This window comes from Physella acuta, unplaced genomic scaffold (genome assembly GCF_028476545.2).
Source record: "Physella acuta isolate Inbredline_101_S28 unplaced genomic scaffold, ASM2847654v3 ptg000147l, whole genome shotgun sequence".
Classification (NCBI taxonomy): Eukaryota; Metazoa; Mollusca; class Gastropoda; family Physidae; genus Physella; species Physella acuta.
In genome coordinates, this window is record NW_026731666.1 from 43,019 (window position 1) to 61,667 (window position 18,649).

At 31.2% G+C, this 18,649-nt stretch overlaps 2 protein-coding genes across 8 annotated transcripts in view; one reads left to right on the forward strand and one right to left on the reverse strand.

Moving 5' to 3' along the window:
• Nucleotides 1–1,334: 1,334 nt before the first annotated feature.
• Nucleotides 1,335–11,626, forward strand: LOC131935515 (uncharacterized). Of its 2 annotated transcripts, none has more exons than XM_059291930.1 (7): nt 1,335–1,374; nt 4,349–4,473; nt 5,224–5,347; nt 7,026–7,082; nt 7,519–8,177; nt 8,627–8,722; nt 10,960–11,626. In XM_059291930.1, the coding sequence occupies exons 2-7, from the start codon at nt 4,363–4,365 to the stop codon at nt 10,990–10,992; spliced, it is 1,080 nt and encodes a 359-aa protein (XP_059147913.1). In that variant the 5' UTR covers nt 1,335–1,374; nt 4,349–4,362; the 3' UTR covers nt 10,993–11,626. The 2 variants fall into 2 exon arrangements, with proteins under 2 accessions (XP_059147913.1, XP_059147915.1); XM_059291932.1 differs by lacking the exon at nt 1,335–1,374 and adding an exon at nt 1,516–1,604.
• A 680-nt stretch (nt 11,627–12,306) lies between these two features.
• LOC131935517 (serine-rich adhesin for platelets) overlaps nt 12,307–18,649 on the reverse strand; it is a 56,372-nt gene continuing 50,029 nt past the window's right edge. For 4 of the 6 annotated variants that reach the window (XM_059291938.1, XM_059291934.1, XM_059291937.1 and 1 more), the window contains one exon: nt 12,307–18,075. In XM_059291938.1, coding sequence (XP_059147921.1) covers nt 17,968–18,075 — 108 coding nt within the window. In that variant the 3' untranslated portion in view covers nt 12,307–17,967. The remainder of the gene's footprint in view (nt 18,076–18,649) is intronic. The other 2 variants (XM_059291939.1, XM_059291936.1) reach the window with 1 other exon arrangement.

The window sequence follows — 18,649 nt, forward strand, 5'->3', positions numbered from 1 at the left end:
GTAAATAAATTTTAAAGTTACAAACTACTGTTGCTCTTGTTCCTGGATGAACGAACCCACTACAACGACCGTATTGTAATACTAACAAGAAATAAGTGTTGTTACACTAGGCTTATCACCAGAGGCGTTGCTAGGATTGGGTGGGTGTGGAGGCAGCAACAGGCGAGACCATAAGGGGGCTCCAAACTGGGGAGAAAATAAAAATAAAATAAAACATTCTGAACTGCTTTACTGAATTATACACAGTCAAAGTTTTTAAGAAAAATACTACTTGGCTTTTCCAGACTGATTTAATTGTTTTCTACATCAGCTGTGTCATTGAAATAAAAACTGTTAAGATACATTGACTGGTCAAATACCCAACTTTCCCATATGAGGGAGGGTGCGCTTTTTTGCCAACTTGAACACCTTTTTTTTAACGGGGAGAGATGGGGCGCAAAAATTGATTGTTCGTCCCATAAGCAGGAATGGGCCGCTATACTGCTGCTTATCACTGCATAATATATGTGCTTTCGTTGAAATTATCAAAGAGAAGGGTGCGGCGTGTAGGTCTGGAAAGCATGTGAGTCCCCTCACCTCATCCCATTCCCACGAAGAAATGCCCGAAACATTGAATCTCTTAATTTTTAATGCTAAAAATATACGTTAACTTGACTAGGAACGGTGTGTTGCCATGATAAGATCTGCATGCAACAAGCGTGGTAAACTTATAGCAATAAGTATCTCCTAGCTTAACACGCTTAGAGCAAGCTGACCACAGTTCTACGTGTAAAGTATATTGACCGTGCAGATATCATGCAGGACAAACTTCTGTTTGTGAAACATGAAGATGTCGACGTATCTATAGTCCTAGAGGTAAGTTTTCAAATTGAAAATATATAAAGTAAACCTACAGTATTTTTTCTGAGATTATGCTCTTGGGAGGAGGGATATATTAAATTTTCCGAGGGAGGGGTTGAGGTTAAAGTATAAATTATATTTATTTCTATTTCGGTGGACGTGCTCAGATGTGCAGTGTTCCCACCTGCCCCCCCCCCCCCCCCCCTACCCTCTTTGAGAATTACTACTATATAACTAGCTGCTATCAGTAGCCATAAAACATAAAAATCACAGGGTTAAATGTTTGAAACACATTGCACCATTTCGTGTCACTTGATATACAAACAAGTTGGTCGTAGTTAACAAAATAGTGATAACATATACCATCACTTTAATTACTTCATCCATCCACTCTCGCTTTTGCATTTAAATTGTCATATTTTAATAGATCTAGAATGAAGCGAATTTTAAATTTCAGTCCGAAAACCGGATGTGCAAGTTTTAATTTTACCTATCGGAAATAGCGAAACCGAAACTGAAACAAGACCTAGAAAAGTAGGCTAGAAAGATTAGATCTAGATTCTAGAATAGATGGAGATTTAAATCTAGGCCTAGATCTAGTCTATATTCTAGAATCTGGATTCTTTAGGCTATAGTTTATACTTATAGTAATAAGCCTAATGAATGACATAGATTTAATTATCTAGAATTAGAGTTGAATCTAGTCTAGACTCTAGCTAGAGAGTAGAGAGCTAGACTCAGACTAAAAAAAGTAAAAATTCAAGGTAAAAGTAAAACCGTGTTACCGTAGTCATCAGTGAAGTGTCACTGTTTCTGTTGCACATTTGTATAGTGGAGTCGGGTCGTAAAATAATTCGGCCAAAACTTAAGAAGACAATTAGGGCCTAGATTCTATATTTAAATACACATCAAGGTAAAAATCCATTTTAGCGTATTTTATTCTCCGCTGCTTGTTTACCTCCAGTTGAGCGTATTTTATTATAATAACCGAAACAAAACACGATTTATATATTTGTATTGTATTTTTGTTTTGACAAATAATTAAAAATGAATAAAAAAACAAAGAAACAGACTTTGTTTTAGATTTTGATATTTTACTTTTGTCAAAACTTGAGAAAAATCCAAATTTAGAATATTGAATTTGCTATGTTCGTGTGTCAGAATTTTCATGGCAATGGGTGAACTACGCAAACGTAACTCACAATTGCAAGGCGGTTAAGTTTGTATTGTTACATTTACAAGTATCTCCCAGACATGATACTATAAATAAACATTTATGAACTTACAATGAACCCAAAACAGGCCAACACAATTTCAAACAGCTATTGCCCGAGCTATGATGTATGCTGATAATTAAAGTCAATGTGAACTCAAGGTGAACCCGCGACCATGTAAGGATTTTTCTCCCACTGACGATCACAAGATATAAATTATTGGAACAGTTCTAATATTTTTTTATCTTTTTTTTTTACCTTTTCTAATTAAAAATCACATTCATAAAAAAATAAGTAGTTCTAGTGTTTTCCTGACGTTTTTGTGTCTTTCGGTTGTGTTTATAATAAAATATGCTCAATTGGAGGTGAACGTGAAGAGGGGAATAAAGTACGCTAAAATGGAGTTTTACCCACATCAATACATTTTCATACGAATAGAAGTTAAATGGAAGCTACTCGAAATAATATTTCATTAATTCCCTCTCCCTTACAATACATTAAAAGTTAATGTGAGGGACAGGGAATCGATGATTGAATATCATAAAATTATAAATATGTCTTTAAATATGAGTAGCTGAGTAGGCCTATAATTATTATATATTATATTAGTATATTAAACAATATTTTCGTATATTTTAATAAAATATTGGGTAAAACCTTCATTTAGCGTCGGTTATTATTCCGGAATAGTATAGCAGTAAAAAACAGTAAAACAATGGCAAAGTCTGTCACACAGTTCCAAAATCCACCGGAAGTACTGTAAACCATACATAGAGAACGTTTAAAATGTTGATAGATTTATTTTGATTGCATGTTAAATACTGTTTTATCAATCATTTTGTATTATAATTAGTTATTTTTAAGTGTTTCAGCAAAATATTTCTGCTACTAAATATTGTTTAACAGGGTTCAATACGGTTCATGCGCAATGGAAAAAGTCTTGAATTTAGAAAAGAGAATTTCACACTTTTTAAAAGTCTGGACGGGTCTACACTGTGGTATGACGTTTTTCACTGGATCGCAGAAGAAACCCAATTTCTCAGTTACTACGTCATTAGGGGACCTGTCTTTTTTGTTGTTGTTGGGTGACTGACCGTGTAAATGTGTTAAAAGTATTTAAAATTGTTATTTAATGAAAGAATGATCAGCCATACGAATTTTGACCTCTTTTTTTTTTACCCGTTATTGTTTCGTTAAGTTTCTCTGAGATTGCAGGCAGGTAGTCTTATAAAAAAAATATTGTGAGGGAAGCTGTGAGTGGTAGTCTACGTATAATTTAACTACCTGTATTTTCGATTCACTCTTCAAACTGTTTTTTGAAAAGCTGATAATTAGGGCTAGACTAACCCGCCCTTCCCAGTAATAACAGACAAAAGTTATAAGCAAAAATAATGGTGTGGTTACAGGGTCTGGTTTCATTTTCAAAATAAGTTACCGACCCTGTTTCTAGTCACTTTTACTATTTTTGTAATCATTTTTACTATTTTCATAATCTAGATTTTTTTTTACTTGGCCTAACAACTAGCTAGATCTAATTATTAATTAATGGTCGCAAATCCGCTTCAAGCCAAAAAACATTAAACAAATTATTATATTTGACTTTATTTGACTTTATTATCTATATTTATATATATTTTTTAAAGTTTTAGAACTACTAATTTAAATGGTCAAATAAACAATGGTTTAACATAACTTAAGTTACCAAAACTCAACAAATATTACCCGATAATTTCAGACGCTAAACTAAGGTTTTACCAATATTGTAGATATTTATGGTTCAATCTATTCAAATATCCTGAAATTAATTTTTATCATAGATAGTTTATTAGGTAATAAATTTTGTTTTCAAAATGTCAGTATCATGAATATCAAACACCCAAATTTGTAATATCATATTATTAATTATATGGGGGCTGTCCATAAATGATGTCCATGTCACATGATTTGCTACAGAGTGAGTAAAGATTTGTGACGTCAACTCAAGTGGGTCTGCAGTTTATGAAGTGTAGGACTAATAAAAGGAGGTGAACCGGGAAAAATGCCTAGGACATTGATGGAGAACCTTTATAATGCTATGTTCCAGCCTGCTAGTTTGAGATGCCTGGCACAACGGCCTCAACACATTATCCCCGTCAAAAAGGCTTGCCACTAAATGCCTGCGGACGAATATTCTGTGTCTAATGTGGGGCGTTAGGCATACGGCCATCAGCATTAGAGCACCAGTAGGATAAGATGATTGTAATGTATTAGTCATCACAAGATAACTGACAACATTGATTGCTTTTTTTATCTAGTTTGAGCTACAAAGATGACTGCCAACCTGCCCCATCAACATGTTGATTTTATTCAGTTAAAACTTAATTTCCTGGACTGTCAAAGAACACATATACACAAAGTAGTGGATAGATATGTTTCCTCTGTAAGTTTTTTTAAAATAAATATTCTGTGAATTCTTGGTGCCATTGGTTTTTTTTTTTTTGGTGTGGCTACAAGTACAAGCACTCTTAAATTCTGATTACAATTTTTCAATTTCTTTAATTAAAGAATTTCAGTTGACCTCTCTATGTATTGCTATATATTATCATTATGCCGATAAATTTTGTGATAATGTAGATCTAAAATTAAATTAATTACTTGTATTTGTATACAAAAAGGGGTGTTTTTTTTTTAATTATTGACAGGAGCTAATTATTATAGATCTAGAAAATGTGTGCTTTTGTTTCTGAAAAAAAATTTATTGGGTGTGGGCAGCCCTGATGTAGTATGACTTTACAACTTTATACATATTTTGTTACATTGCATTTTTGCAAAATAACAGATTCTTCATATTAATATATACCAATTGCTAACACTGAAGTCAATCAAACTTACAAATAAAGTTGTAGCAGTTTATTTCATATGTAAATTATACCTGTGCCTTTGACACTATTAGCTCTATCATCTATGTGGTAAAAAAGGAGGAATTCTGTAGTGTCCAGTCACTTAAGCTTTCCCAACTTAAGTTTAATATAATTACCAGTGTTGCTTCAACAATAAAGCATCTTTTTTAAAACAGTGAAGTATTTTTAGACAATTCAGCAAAATTTTTATTTTTTTTAACAACACATATGATTGTTAATCCTGTCCTCATTTATTTACACACAAAAATGTGTCTCCATAATGCATCGAGGTCAAGGATGCTGTAAATGGCTGGTTGACAAAGACAGACAGAAAACAGACAGACCTGATGCACTGGTGCCATGTGATAGACAGTGCTGCGTTGTTTTTAGTCTCAAAAGCTGAAGAAATTGAAGGTAAAAAAATAATTTGTCTGATTTCAGATATGGTTTGTGTGTTAGTTAGGTCTATGATGTAACCTCACTGTGAGCCTGCACATGCAGCTAGGTTGTTACAGTTTGTTATTAATTACTGAAAGACTGATCATGCGTAATGAAAACTGCCGTCATAAAATTATAGGAGTGTGGTTATTTTATTTTAGATTTTCTATAGGTAAAATCATAATACCATGTTCAGATAATTTGATGCAGGTATTTTACTTTCTAGTATAGAAAGTATTGTATTTGTGCAAAAAATTTAAATCAATATTTTAACAAAAACTTTGCAGTTTTGTTTGTATGTGTATGTGTCTGTTGGTAAACATGATAACTAGAGTACCATTGTTTTGAAGAAATTTGATATGCAAGAATTTATTTTATCAAATTTGTAGTCTTCTATCAATTTTTGAGTCTTTTTCAATAACCAGAAGTGCTACTTACTCTAACTTCTGGTTTCTCTAAAGGAAATAATTTAAGTACTGTTTAGGTTAGGTGGACAAAATTACACATATAAGTATCATATTGTATGCACTGGTTTCTATTAACTTTTGAAAGATTTTCGTTTACCGGAAGTGATATTTCACTCTATTCTTTAGATCTACCTCCAAAATCAAACAAGTGCTGCCTTCTTTGACTAAGGCTATGGAAGCAAACCCAAATAAGCTTTCATGTTTATTCAGAATATTGCACTCATTGGTTGCATTCATTTAGTGCAAATTCTATTTTTCTACAAGATTGTATTCTATTTAAAAAATAGATAATATTAAAAAAACTAATATTAAAAAATGTTTCTTTATTTACTTTTTAAAACATTTTAAAGAACTTTTTGCATTTATGTGTTTTTTAGCAACTGTAGAGCGATTTCCAGTAAACTAGTATTTAGCTGTATTTCTGATTTCTCAAAAACCTTCAGATTGATTATTTTGTATCATATTCACATAAAGCATGTCCTAAGAACTTGAAAAACTAATGGTTTAGTAACAAATGTCTATATTACTACAGCCTTATTACAATAGAAGTTGAAAGTGCCATTTCAACCCTTATTGTTATATAAGAATATACAAGAAACTTAAAAATCATTCCCTCATTTCTTTTGTGAAAGTAGCCAAATCAAAATTTGTCAGCATCTGAAAAAGCATGGCTTTTATAACTACCTTTGTCTGTTATTAACATTATGCCAATAGTTATGCTGTTTTCTTGGACTTTGTGGTTGGGCAGCTGAATACATGCAAAACATAGTTAAGTTCCCTTGTATTTAAAGGCTGGATTGTAGCTAGTTTAGATTGACCAGGAATTACCTTCTCACTCAGGAGAAATTAACATTAAAGTATAACATAAAGGGGATAAAAAGGCTTGCATTTAGTTGGGACAAAAGAAGGTAAATGCTACAGTAGTTGCCCTATTGACTAGTATTTCTCATTTAAGGAAACTTTCTTTAAATAATAACTGCTACATTTTTCTGTATTTTAGTTTTATTTACAAAGTGTTCAACTAAATATTTGATTAGAATTTATAATCATGGGCCTATATAAAACATTTAAGTTTTGATTGGAGAAATACTAAGTCACTTTTTTCAACCAATTACTTTTTTTTATTGATCTTTATATTTATGTAATAACTAGTTTGTTAACATTCGTTTGTTAATTTTACCTTACAGAGCAAAGTGCTGGTGCTCCTGTTGAACCGCAGCCTATTGTAACACCTCATCAGACTGGTAATTTTAAATGTTCATTTTGTTTTTGTTGTGTATAATTTAATGCTAATTTAGTGTCAGTTTTATTTCACCAAGTAGCTATTTGCTCAAATGTATTTTCTGTATTCGAAGGATTCCAATGTATATTTTTTTAACCGCATTATCTTGTTTATGTTTATAGTTTAGTTAGTTTTGTCCTCTTTACGTCTTATGGAGCACAGGACCTCAACCATAATCTTCTACTTTGTCTGGTTCCCGGCTGTTCTTTTTGCCATTCCCAAGATATCCCTAGGGTCTTCAGTTTTCCAATATTACTCTGTTTATATGTATATTAATCATTCATGTTTTCTTTGTTTTAAATCAGTGACAATATCCAAACATGAATTTCAGAATGAATTAAACTACAATATAATTTTTTTTAAAGAAATTAATATTTTTTACTGCCTTTACTTTGCAGATATGAAAGATCTAAAAGACAGTATTGATTTGATTCAAACAAGAATTGAATCCCTTTCATCCCACATGGCAACACTAGAGAATAAATTGGAACGCACTTCAGAAAAATGTTTTCAACACATTCAAAACACAAATTCTGAAGTGGACTCATTTAAAGCATTTTCTAATGAAAAATTTAAGGAGCTATCTCATAAGCAAACAGAATCCCCGACAAAAACAAACCCTAGTCAGGCATTACAGGATAACAAGTTAGTAAAATTATCCCTCCGTTTGGACAAAATGTCATCTAGGCTATCTGGGACTGAAACTGATTTTACTGACCAGATAAAAAAACTCAAAAACAAGACAGAAAAAGAAAGTGCTGAGGTGTCTGATAGAATAGCAGAGCTTAGCTCAAGTCTACACAGTCATTATTTAATGATCAACAACATTGGCAGAAGGACTTTCACTACTTATCCAAACATGTCGCCCAACACCACTCTCTCACAAGAACTGCAGGGGTTGTCACAAAAAGTTGAATCACATGACACAGCTCTGCAAACGGTTAAAAATGATCTGGAGAAAATTAAAAAGTTGGAGACAAGGTTGAATGCTGAAAGTGCACATAAATTTAAAAATGAAAAAGAATTACAAGCAAAGATAACAGATCTACAAAATAAGGTAAGCTGGATGTTTTTTGTAGAACTCAAAATAAACGAAAACACTAATGATACTAATTTGAATTTTAGAAATAATTAGAAAATTAAATCCTGTTTATATATATATATATATATATATATATATATATATATATATATATATATATATATATATATATATATTCATATGTATTCATATGCTCACCGAATGTGGTCATTTATTTAATAGGTATTTTGTTTGCTATCATAACAACAATCTTCAGTTTACTATGTCTACATGTGAGCTATCTTTGATCTATCTTAACATTCCTTTCATGAAAATGGGGCTACAGTGTTGACAAATTCAGCACAGCACTAAATAAAACATTAGATTTCTGTGTCTCCAGTTTATTACCTCCAGTTTAATTATTGTACAACGCAACTTTTAATTATCAACTGATAATGTTGAGCAAATATAATATTCTGTTTCAGCACCAATTATTAGCAAAAATGGTAGCAGGGAAGCTGCTTCCCCTTGATAATCTCTTGCAAATTTTGAAAGCAACACAAAAAGCTGAAGGAACAAAGGTAACAAAACAAAACCAAAATTATCCTAGCATATTATATTTTTATAGCATATCTCTTGCAGGAATTGTGTTTATATGACTGGATAAATTATATTATTTCCTGCAATGAATAGCAATTGAGGATTTGTTTATCCTAAACTTAATTTCCAAATCTTTTTAGCTTTGAGGTGTTACATTTAAGTAAATTTTTGATATTCTTCTGATTTACAGTTTAGTTCAGTATTTTCAATTCCTTATTTATTACAAGTCACCCTTACATAGCTAGCAGTTAACAGGGCAGATAAAGTAGGTTTTCTATGACCTTGGATAGTGTGATCAGTTCTGTGCGCAGTTCCATTACTTGCCCTAAAATGAGCCAGCTATCAGAACAGGGACATCCTATGGGCTCAAGCCTAGAGTCTGAACTAGAGACTTTTGTGTTAGCAGGCTTACACTCTACCCTCCAACCCTGCTGTTCCATTGTTTATTATAGTACACTTTATGTCACTAACCAAGTATTGGTTGCAATATTTTTATTGAAAAAGTTTCACATCTAATATATAAAGCTCAGTTCTGTAACGTGTGGCAAAAAAGTTTGTCGTTGACAGTTCTATGGATTTAAGTGTTAGATTTTTTATCGTGCTCATAGTCTAAATTTACGAGTCAAAAAATTACCATTGAAAGTCTTTAAAAACAATTTTCATTCTATTTACTTAGAAGAATAATTTTCAATTATGAACGCGACATAAAATTTTTAAAAAGTGTATCGACGTTTATAAAATTTCTAAAATTGTGTCGGAAATGTATTGACTGCACAGTTACTTCCCTTTAATAAAAAAAAATTCTTAAGAAGAAAGAATTTACATTTTATTACTTTGTTTTTGGTGTTAAGAAAAAAAAAATAATTACATAAGTAGCGGGGATTGATTAAGTGCAATGTCGTTAGGTATTTTTAACACTGCCTTTTATTTATTCTATACACTGAACATACTGTTCAATATTTTTTTTTTTTAAATCAATAACATTTAATAAGCCAGGTCCTACAAATCCTATATGTTTATTTCTTTCCATTTACGGATAAGCTTGGAGTATTATCATTTTTGTTCACTAAATTGAAACAGGCGCGTCCGCCGGCGCCCTTGCACGGTTCGATTTGGCACCCTGGGCTATCATGTGAGCGCTATGCTGCATAGTTTTGTTTTTAACAGTGCGATAGACTATGAGTAAGAAAGGTTACTATAGTCTTTAAGTGAATCAAATCCGGGCGTCCTCCGGCACCCCGACAGGGTGCTATTTGGCGCCCCGGGCCTTCCGGTGTACGCTATGGTATATACGTTCGCGTGAGTTCAAAAGACTATGAATAAGTTATGTACTATAGTCGTTTACTAAGTTCAATCAGGCGGTGACGTCATGGTGCGTCCTCTGGCGCCCAGACAGGGTGCTTTTTGGGGTCCCGGGCCTCCCGTGTTCGGTTTCGCGCCTACGTTCATTAAAGTGAGTGCAAAAGACTATGAATAAGTTGGGGTACTATAGTCGTTTATTAAGCTGAAACAGGCGGTTCCGCCCCGGGCTAGACTCTGAGCACTGTGCGTTTATGTTCGCGTTAGTGTTTTCTTTGTGTTTAGGTTGGGTTTGCGTTAGTGGTTGCGTTTTGATTTGGTTCGTTTTTGTTCTTTCTTTTTTCGTTTTCGTTTGTGTTTTATTTTCTTTGCGTTTGTGTTTGTATTTGTGTTTGTGGTTGGTTTTGCGTTTGTATTTGGTTTGTTTTCGTTTGTTTTTTCGTTTGTGTTTTTTTCTATGGGTTTGTGGTTGGTTTTGCATTTGGATTTGGTTTGTTTTCGTTTGCTTTTTCGTTTGTTTTTTTCTTTGTGTTCGTATTGGTGTTTGTGGTTTTGGTTGGGTTAGTTGTTAGGTTTTTGTTTTCGTTTGTATTTGTAATTGTGTTAGCGTTATGTTTGCGTTTTGTTGTTTTGGTTTTGGTTTGGGTGTGCAATGCCGGGTTTATGATGATTACTAAACACACAGGTAATGGTCTTTAACAGAAAGGTTTTTCACAGAAGCCAGAGCAGGGCCTGGCCGGGACGGCTAGTAAAAATATAAATCATAATTAATTTTTGGAATAATTATATCGATTATATGCAAAACTTTTTAAAAATTTATGTAGCTCTTTAGTTAACGTTCAGAGAGAAAAAATAATTAACTTGTTTAAAGATTAAGTCTTGTAACTTCTTCTGAACGAATTTTTCTTTTCATTTACAGGCTCCATTGGACCCCCAAACAAAAGTTGTGTGAAAGAATCTCTTGCTTGGCTATTGCATGATTGTGTTTATTGGTTGCTCAAATGAGAACATAGTGACTCATGTCAGCACTCCTGTGCTAACCAGCCCTAATGGGCTCCGGATTTAAACCTGATGGAAAGAAATCAACTGGGCATGTGTGCCATGATGGACTGACAATAGCTCTAAACCACTCGCTATGTGTAGTATGTACATAACTATAGTATTACAGTATGTTAACCAATTTTGTTTCATGTGAAGCAGACAAATGGGCAGGTCCTTTTTTTAAAAAACCAAATGTTCATTATTAGGGGAATTGTACAATCCCCAAGCATATTGTCATAGTACAGATTCTATTTTTATCTGCCACCATGTACGTGTTTCAGTGTGATAATTGGTAGTTTCCTTACCTGGAACCACCAATAGCATGCAATATTTGATTTTTTTTATATTTTTATTTTAATAAGACAAAAAATGCAAGTTGATATAAATTGGGGGTTTTTTCATGTAGGTACAAAATCTGATATTTTATACAAAATGTTCATGTTAATACTCTTATTGTTGGTTATATTTAATCTAGTTTTAATAAAAACTATTTTATTAGTATTTAGTTTTATTTTGTCTTTTTATTTTAATAAGACAAAAAATGCAAGTTGATATAAAATTGGGTTTTTTTCATATTGGTACGAAATCTGATATTTTATACAAAATGTTCTTGTTAATACTCCTACTATGGGTTACATTTAATCTAGTTTTAATAAAAAACTTCTATTAATTTACTTACTATTCAAGAAGGCTCTTCATGTATTTATTGTGGCTTATGTGTGTGTGTGTATGATGTCCTCCCCCCTAACAACCAGCTCTAATGTGTACCTGACTAAAGTTAGGGAAAGTAAAAGCATTTTGGGCATAGTGCTGACCACACTAACCCTTTATATGCAGATAAACTCTACTTCATCTGTCCTATGGACTGCCAGTTTTGAAAGGGTAACTATAATAACATAGTGCAGTTTCAGCTAGGTAGGTGAAATTTCATATATAAGTATTAGATTCTCTATATAGGTTTATAACAACCTGTCAGTGAGTTTCAGTAAATAAATGTGGTACATACTCTTTTTCAGATTTCTCAAAAATTTTCAGAATTTTGTTTATATATTATTATCATAATGCAATGCTTTAAGATATGTTTTGCTCTGTTTTCTTGAGAAACAAGCTGTTTTGTCACAAACTAAGAATATATATATACCAAAAAAATTTAGAGGAACTCAAATCTGGTTTTATTTAAAGACAGTACAGCCCCTACAAATAACAACAAAACAAAATTTTTTTTACACTAACTGGGTTTTTATTTGTCACAACAGCTACACAGAGTAAAGATTATTTTAAAACAAGTACGTTAAGAAATGTCTGAACAGCTCTAACCCAAGCTTAGGCCAGATTTTTTAAAATTTGATCAGCCCTTAATTTTTGGTCAAGGGTGGCAGGTTTACAATGTGCAGTGGCCAGGTATTGCAAAAATTTACGTCTGTCACAAGGAAAAAATGAAACCTAAAAATAAAAACAAGAAATTCTGGCACATTCCTCTGAAGTAGATCTTACATTGTATAATGTACATGACACAGCCATTGGCAAAACTTTTCTTTAAAGATTTAAAGAAAAAAATCCTTATATCTTTGTATAAGGGTAAATTAAAAAACATGCACAATAAGAACTACACACACGGAACAATTGTTTAATCACATATGTACATAAAACTGATTCATTTCAAAACCAACCAAAATTAAATTACACTGACTAGTAATACATAAAACAAAAATGAAATAATTCATTATATACATAATTAAAATAATGAGCTAAAGACTTCAGATGTAGACCCACATCAAGTCTAGCAAATCCTTAGGTTATATATATACACACACAAATTTTAAGAATTAAAACTGAGATTCAAAGATGTTTATTCTAGTGTATAAGGGTTGATTACTGCACTAAATGTAAAACTATGTAAGGTAGATGGTAAATCTATATAAATGAAGGATGGGGGGGGAGTGATTGATAATATTAACAGCTGCTCGTTTCCCATTCAAAGCATGAGACATCATCCCAGCACACAAGAACACATAGAAAAGGTTTCTATGTCAGTTAATGCTTAGAGAGTACATTTTAAAATTGCACAATGCACAACATGGAGAATATGAAATGAATTAATGAGTGTTAGTTGTAAATAATGACTTCGCTTGTGTTCTTTGTAAGAAGAAAAAATAAAATAGATTACATTAGAAAGGGTTACTAAAAAAGTTTGTTTTTTTATAAAGAATGAAAAAACCTGTATGATTTAAATCATATACTAATTTTTTTTTTATCTAATAGTAAAGCAATTTAAAAGGCTTATGTGATAAAAGATAAATTTGGACCAGAAACCTGGGCATTGAAATATTTTTTCTTGATTAAATCTAAATATCTCTAGCCTTTAATGTCTTGTAAAAAATTAAATCCAGTATCTAGATTTTTAGTAGTAATATGAACCTATTAAGAGTTATTATTTTATTTAATTTTTTTTTATCATAATAAAACAAGATATTCAGTGTATAAAAATGTATTCTATTGCTCAAGGGCTCTCTTAATTATATTTTCTGAAAATTAGTTGATAACATAAATTTCTTTTAAAAGATTGATATGCTACTCACACAAATGACAAGATTCAATACTTTAAAATGAATGAAACATTAAGAATCTCAGGTCAATTTTAGCATGCAGCTTCAAAAAGAATACTTGATCACTAGTTATGAAAAAAGTCTTCATAAAAAGTAATGTTTTTAATAAACAAAAATTATATGAATGTTTACATTAATACCCAAGATATCTTAAAATTCTAGATCTGAAATGCATAAGTGATTGTTTTAATAATAACAGAAATGTAAAATAAAGACTTAGGTGTAAAACTGTTTTTGTCTGTCATGACTTGTCTTTTAGTGCACAGTATACATGATGACTGCATTAATTAAATTGTAGGTGAATTTATAAAAAAGTTACCCCATCTCTGGAATTAAGAAACGAAATAAAATAACAGCCAACAAATTCCCTTTTTGATTGAACTAAAACTGTTGTATTGTAAATATATTAAAAAATAAATTTGACAACCAAATTAGTTTTTAAAGCATTCTCCTTTTCTTCCCTACTTTTCAGTAACTTGCCGCGAAAAAACACAATTAATGAATATGGTCGAAATGGTTCTGGCAAAGTGAAATCATGGAAGATGGAGAAGCTCCGACAAGAAATTTATTATGTCTAAACACAGTGGTGACTAGGCTTACGTGCTGGCTATTATGTGAAGCAACATCAGAGCAAGAGGGCCAACTTAATAATACTGATTTTAAGGGCAGAAAAAAAAGCAATCATTGCATAAAATAAACTGGAGATGCATCACAACACGCAGAGTGAAAGTTTTTTTTTTTTGGTCATCACATCCTCCGTTGAATCTTTAAATAGAACATATTTATTGTATTTAGTAATAGTTTAGTCACAGGCAAATAGCTGGTGCTTCATACAAATTCACCGCACACATTGATTTTTTTGGTTTAATAATAGAAAACACGAAGGCGAGGATTTTAGCATGGGGTTAGTGGTAGATGCAAGTTGAGTGAGTGATGCAAGCCAAAAAAAAAAAAATTAAAACAACCAACAAATCAGAAATTGGTGATCTGAAACAAGATTGTAGAGTCAGGAGTTACATGAAATTTTCATGAGAATATGTTTAACCATACAAAGGTTTTAATTACATCAAACTGTAGCATTAAATGTAATATAATTACATTAGGTGTGATAAAGTCAGGATTTGAAGATCAAACACTGAATCGTCCATTGATGTTGTCAGGATTTATGGGTAAGTTCTCACAAGATCTAAAGAGTTTATCGTCAAGTATAGGTCATTATTAAGTAGAGGTCAGCATTTAACTTCATCAAGTATCATGTACAGGTCATCAAGTAACTTGTACAACGGTTAATAATTTATCTATAAAATAAATTTCTATAGATATAATGCAAAGGACACAGAAAGAATGTTAAAGACTATTATTACTCAATAAACTGACAAGGAAATATAACAGTGGAGCTCTCTTTCAAAAAAGTTTAGATTACATGTTACTGGCCTCATACCCCAAAAGAAATCTGAGTGCATCTGTTACTGACCTGAAGTGCAACACGAATATGCACATGATTACTGAACTACAACCACAATACTAATAGGTATAAAAATTCTGGCCTTTTTTCCCATTAAAATCTAAGTACAAGTTATATGTACTATAACATAGATTTTTACATCAACTGTCATAAGGATTTGAGTAATTCTTGCTAAAATACATTAACAAGACGTTTTTTTTTTTTTTCTAACTTGTTTCAAGTTAAATTTAGAAACAAATTTGGAATGACTTGATTTTGACTTTTCTAAAAAACAATTAATCTGGCCAGTCACAGAAGTCTAAACTCATAACATAATAAACATACAATAAACAGAAATCCAATCATAGCCAAAGTAAGGTTAAAATATTCATGTTGAACATAAGGGAACCAAGACTATCACAAAATCAAAGTTGTAAGAAGATAATATAAATATCCACACTCTGTAGGTAAACAATATTGTGGAACAGGCTATGATATGGTAAAAAAAGTTTTTAAATACACCCTGCTCAGATAATGGGGTAAAAACAGTTTGAAGATTATTATGTGAGTGTATCACAAAAGTAAAATGAACATTAATTAACATTAATGATCATTCCAGCTGTTAAACAATTATAAATTTATTATTTTTGTTGCAATCAAATGAGCGCTAAATGAGCAAATAATATTCACTAAATTCAAACATTTCACAAGACAAAGAAGGTTAATATAAAAATTATTAATACAAAATCTTATGCTTTGGTTGATGAATTAAAAATGACAAATTTCACAGCCAACTCTCACATGGAACAAATAAATATATAAATGCAATCCCCAGAGAGACTAGCATATTTTTTTTTTCATTTCATAAAAAAAATGAAAACAAAAATTTAAATGCTGCTAACAAAACAAAATAAAAGGTTGGGAAATTAAATTAAATATCACAAAACAAAATAAAAATGACCTCAATGTAGCCAGTAAAACTTGTACAAAACTGCAAAAAAATTTAACTTTGAAATGGAAGTTACTCAATGAGCTGACTCTAGAAGTGACTTGACACAGATTTTCCTCAGAAAGTCAATATCACCCCCCATATTAGGCCAGCTTTCCAAAAAATGTTACTTTCCCACATTTCTTTTTTAGAAATGAAGACAAAACTAAGAGCTCATGGCAGTGAGTTCACATTATGGTTTTAACTATTTTTTAGTCCCAAACACCCCTAATCTGCTATGTGATGTTATTTATGATAAACCTTATAGGCCAGAATTTAAAGACTCTCTCTCTCTCAACAGGTAAGATTAAAAACAATTGTGACAACCCTTCAGGCTAGGTTTTAAAGTCTAGCTCTACAAGTAACAACAAAAACTGTTTTAACATTATTTTAGGCTAGAATTAAAACCTAAATCTACATGTAAGAACAATCATTGAAACAATTTTAGAAAATGTGCCATTTACATCAACACCTAAACACCAAAATAATCAAAGTACCTTATTGTAATTTATATTATTATTTTAATAATTCAACTATTTTTATCTACTAAATGCATAACACTTTACGTCCAAATATGAGCAATTTAACATGCAAATGTCTCAAATATTTTATGCACACGATCAATGTATGATATATCATTAAAGTTGTCACAGTGGGGACTTTGTTAAACAGGTAAAATGTAATTACAGTCAAGTTGAATAGAATTATGCCAAGCAAACATCACATAGGTATATGGTAACATCATACACAAAAAACAATGACATTTCATTTTGTTAGAAATCATTGACTTTTACAGCGAGTTGAAATGAGGTTCAGTTTAGGTGAATAAAGAGAAAAAAAAATTCAGAATTTTTTTTTACATTAAACAAGTATTTTTGTGACATAATTTGGGTGAACACCTCTCTTAGTTTACATAACAGCAAGACCTATGCTTGAAATACTGAATATACTTGTTCAAAAGCTGTGTGTGTTTTAAAATCTCTTGAAAAAAAATTGCAATGGTGAAGGGTGGGGGGGGGAGGAGCCTTCATCTTAAAAATAGAGTATGGAAATAATCATTTTCTTCATGTATATCCATAAAATAATTGTTCACAATGCATATCCTGCTGTTATGAAATAGTGAGTTACACTTTTTAGGTTACCTTACATTGCACCATATGGTGAAAGGGGGTTCAAGTTACGTTTATAGATAAGTCAACTTTTAGAAGTGTACTTCAATGCCCAACTCATAAACAAAAAATTATGCTAAGCTATAAACTTGTTGGAGATTTTTGTATTGCTTCAGTTGCCCATCAAAATGATCATAATAAATCATACATAACTAATACAAAAATAAGAAAAGTATTTATTATATGTTGTTATTGCGTGTTGGGAGCAAATATTCTTGAGTTTATTCTGTAAAGACAAAATCCTTATTTTTATTTTTCTTGAAGCACCATGAATAGAAATGAATAACTAGTGCAAGTTTAAGATGTGCTAGAAACAATACCTAGAACTCAATTTGACAATGCTGGAAGCCGTAATTGATTAAAATTTATTACTGTTATATATGAATATTGTAAATAGTTTAATCATTTTTTATCTTTCCACTTTTTTCTTTTAGTAAAATAAAACTCCACAATTTGTAAATAATAGGCACAATTAGATAATGTATTCCAATCAAGCAGTTAATAAACACTTAGGATATAAAATAATGAGTCAAGTTTCAAATACTTTTTTTTTGTAATAAATAATTTAACATTTGTATCACTTTAGTTTTTGTAATCTGGCTTTTCATTGGACTGGATGAAAAATTGTCAAATATGGTAAAATAATAAACCAACTGATAAAAGTGAAAGTGGGTTGTTTCTAATAGCTGTCAGGCTCACTAAATGGTTTGACATCAGCAAGGTCCACCAAACCTTCCCTCTTTCCACAAGAGCAGTACAGGTACTGGGAGTCCAGCTGAGCCAGAACCTGCAAGAAAAACATGCAAGTTTTATCAGAAAATATTTACACAATTTTAGAGAAGGATATAAATAATAGATAACAAAACATAAAACTATGAATAGCCACATAGACAAGGAAAAACTCCAATGACAATTAATTATCATTTTGGATAAATTACTTAAAAATGCTTAACATGCAAGATTTATGAAAAAATATTTATCCAATTTTAGAGAAGGAAATAAATAATAGAAAATAGAACAAAATACTATGAACAGCCGCATAGACAAACTAATGACAACTGGTTATTATTTTGGATAACTATCTCCAGTTTTTTTTATAAAGAAAAAAGTTTTAATATGCAAGTTTCATAAAGAAATATTTACATAATTTCAAAGAAGGAAATAAATAATACAAAACAAAACAAAACAAAATACTATGAATAGTCACAAAGACAAGAAAAAAATGCTAACGAAATTAATTATCATTTTGGATAACTATCTTGTTTTTAAAAAAACATGCTAAGTAAATCTTGGATAGCTTAACCACATTTCTAATTCACATCTTATAATTAAATTAAAAAAAAAAAAGATAAAATGGGTTT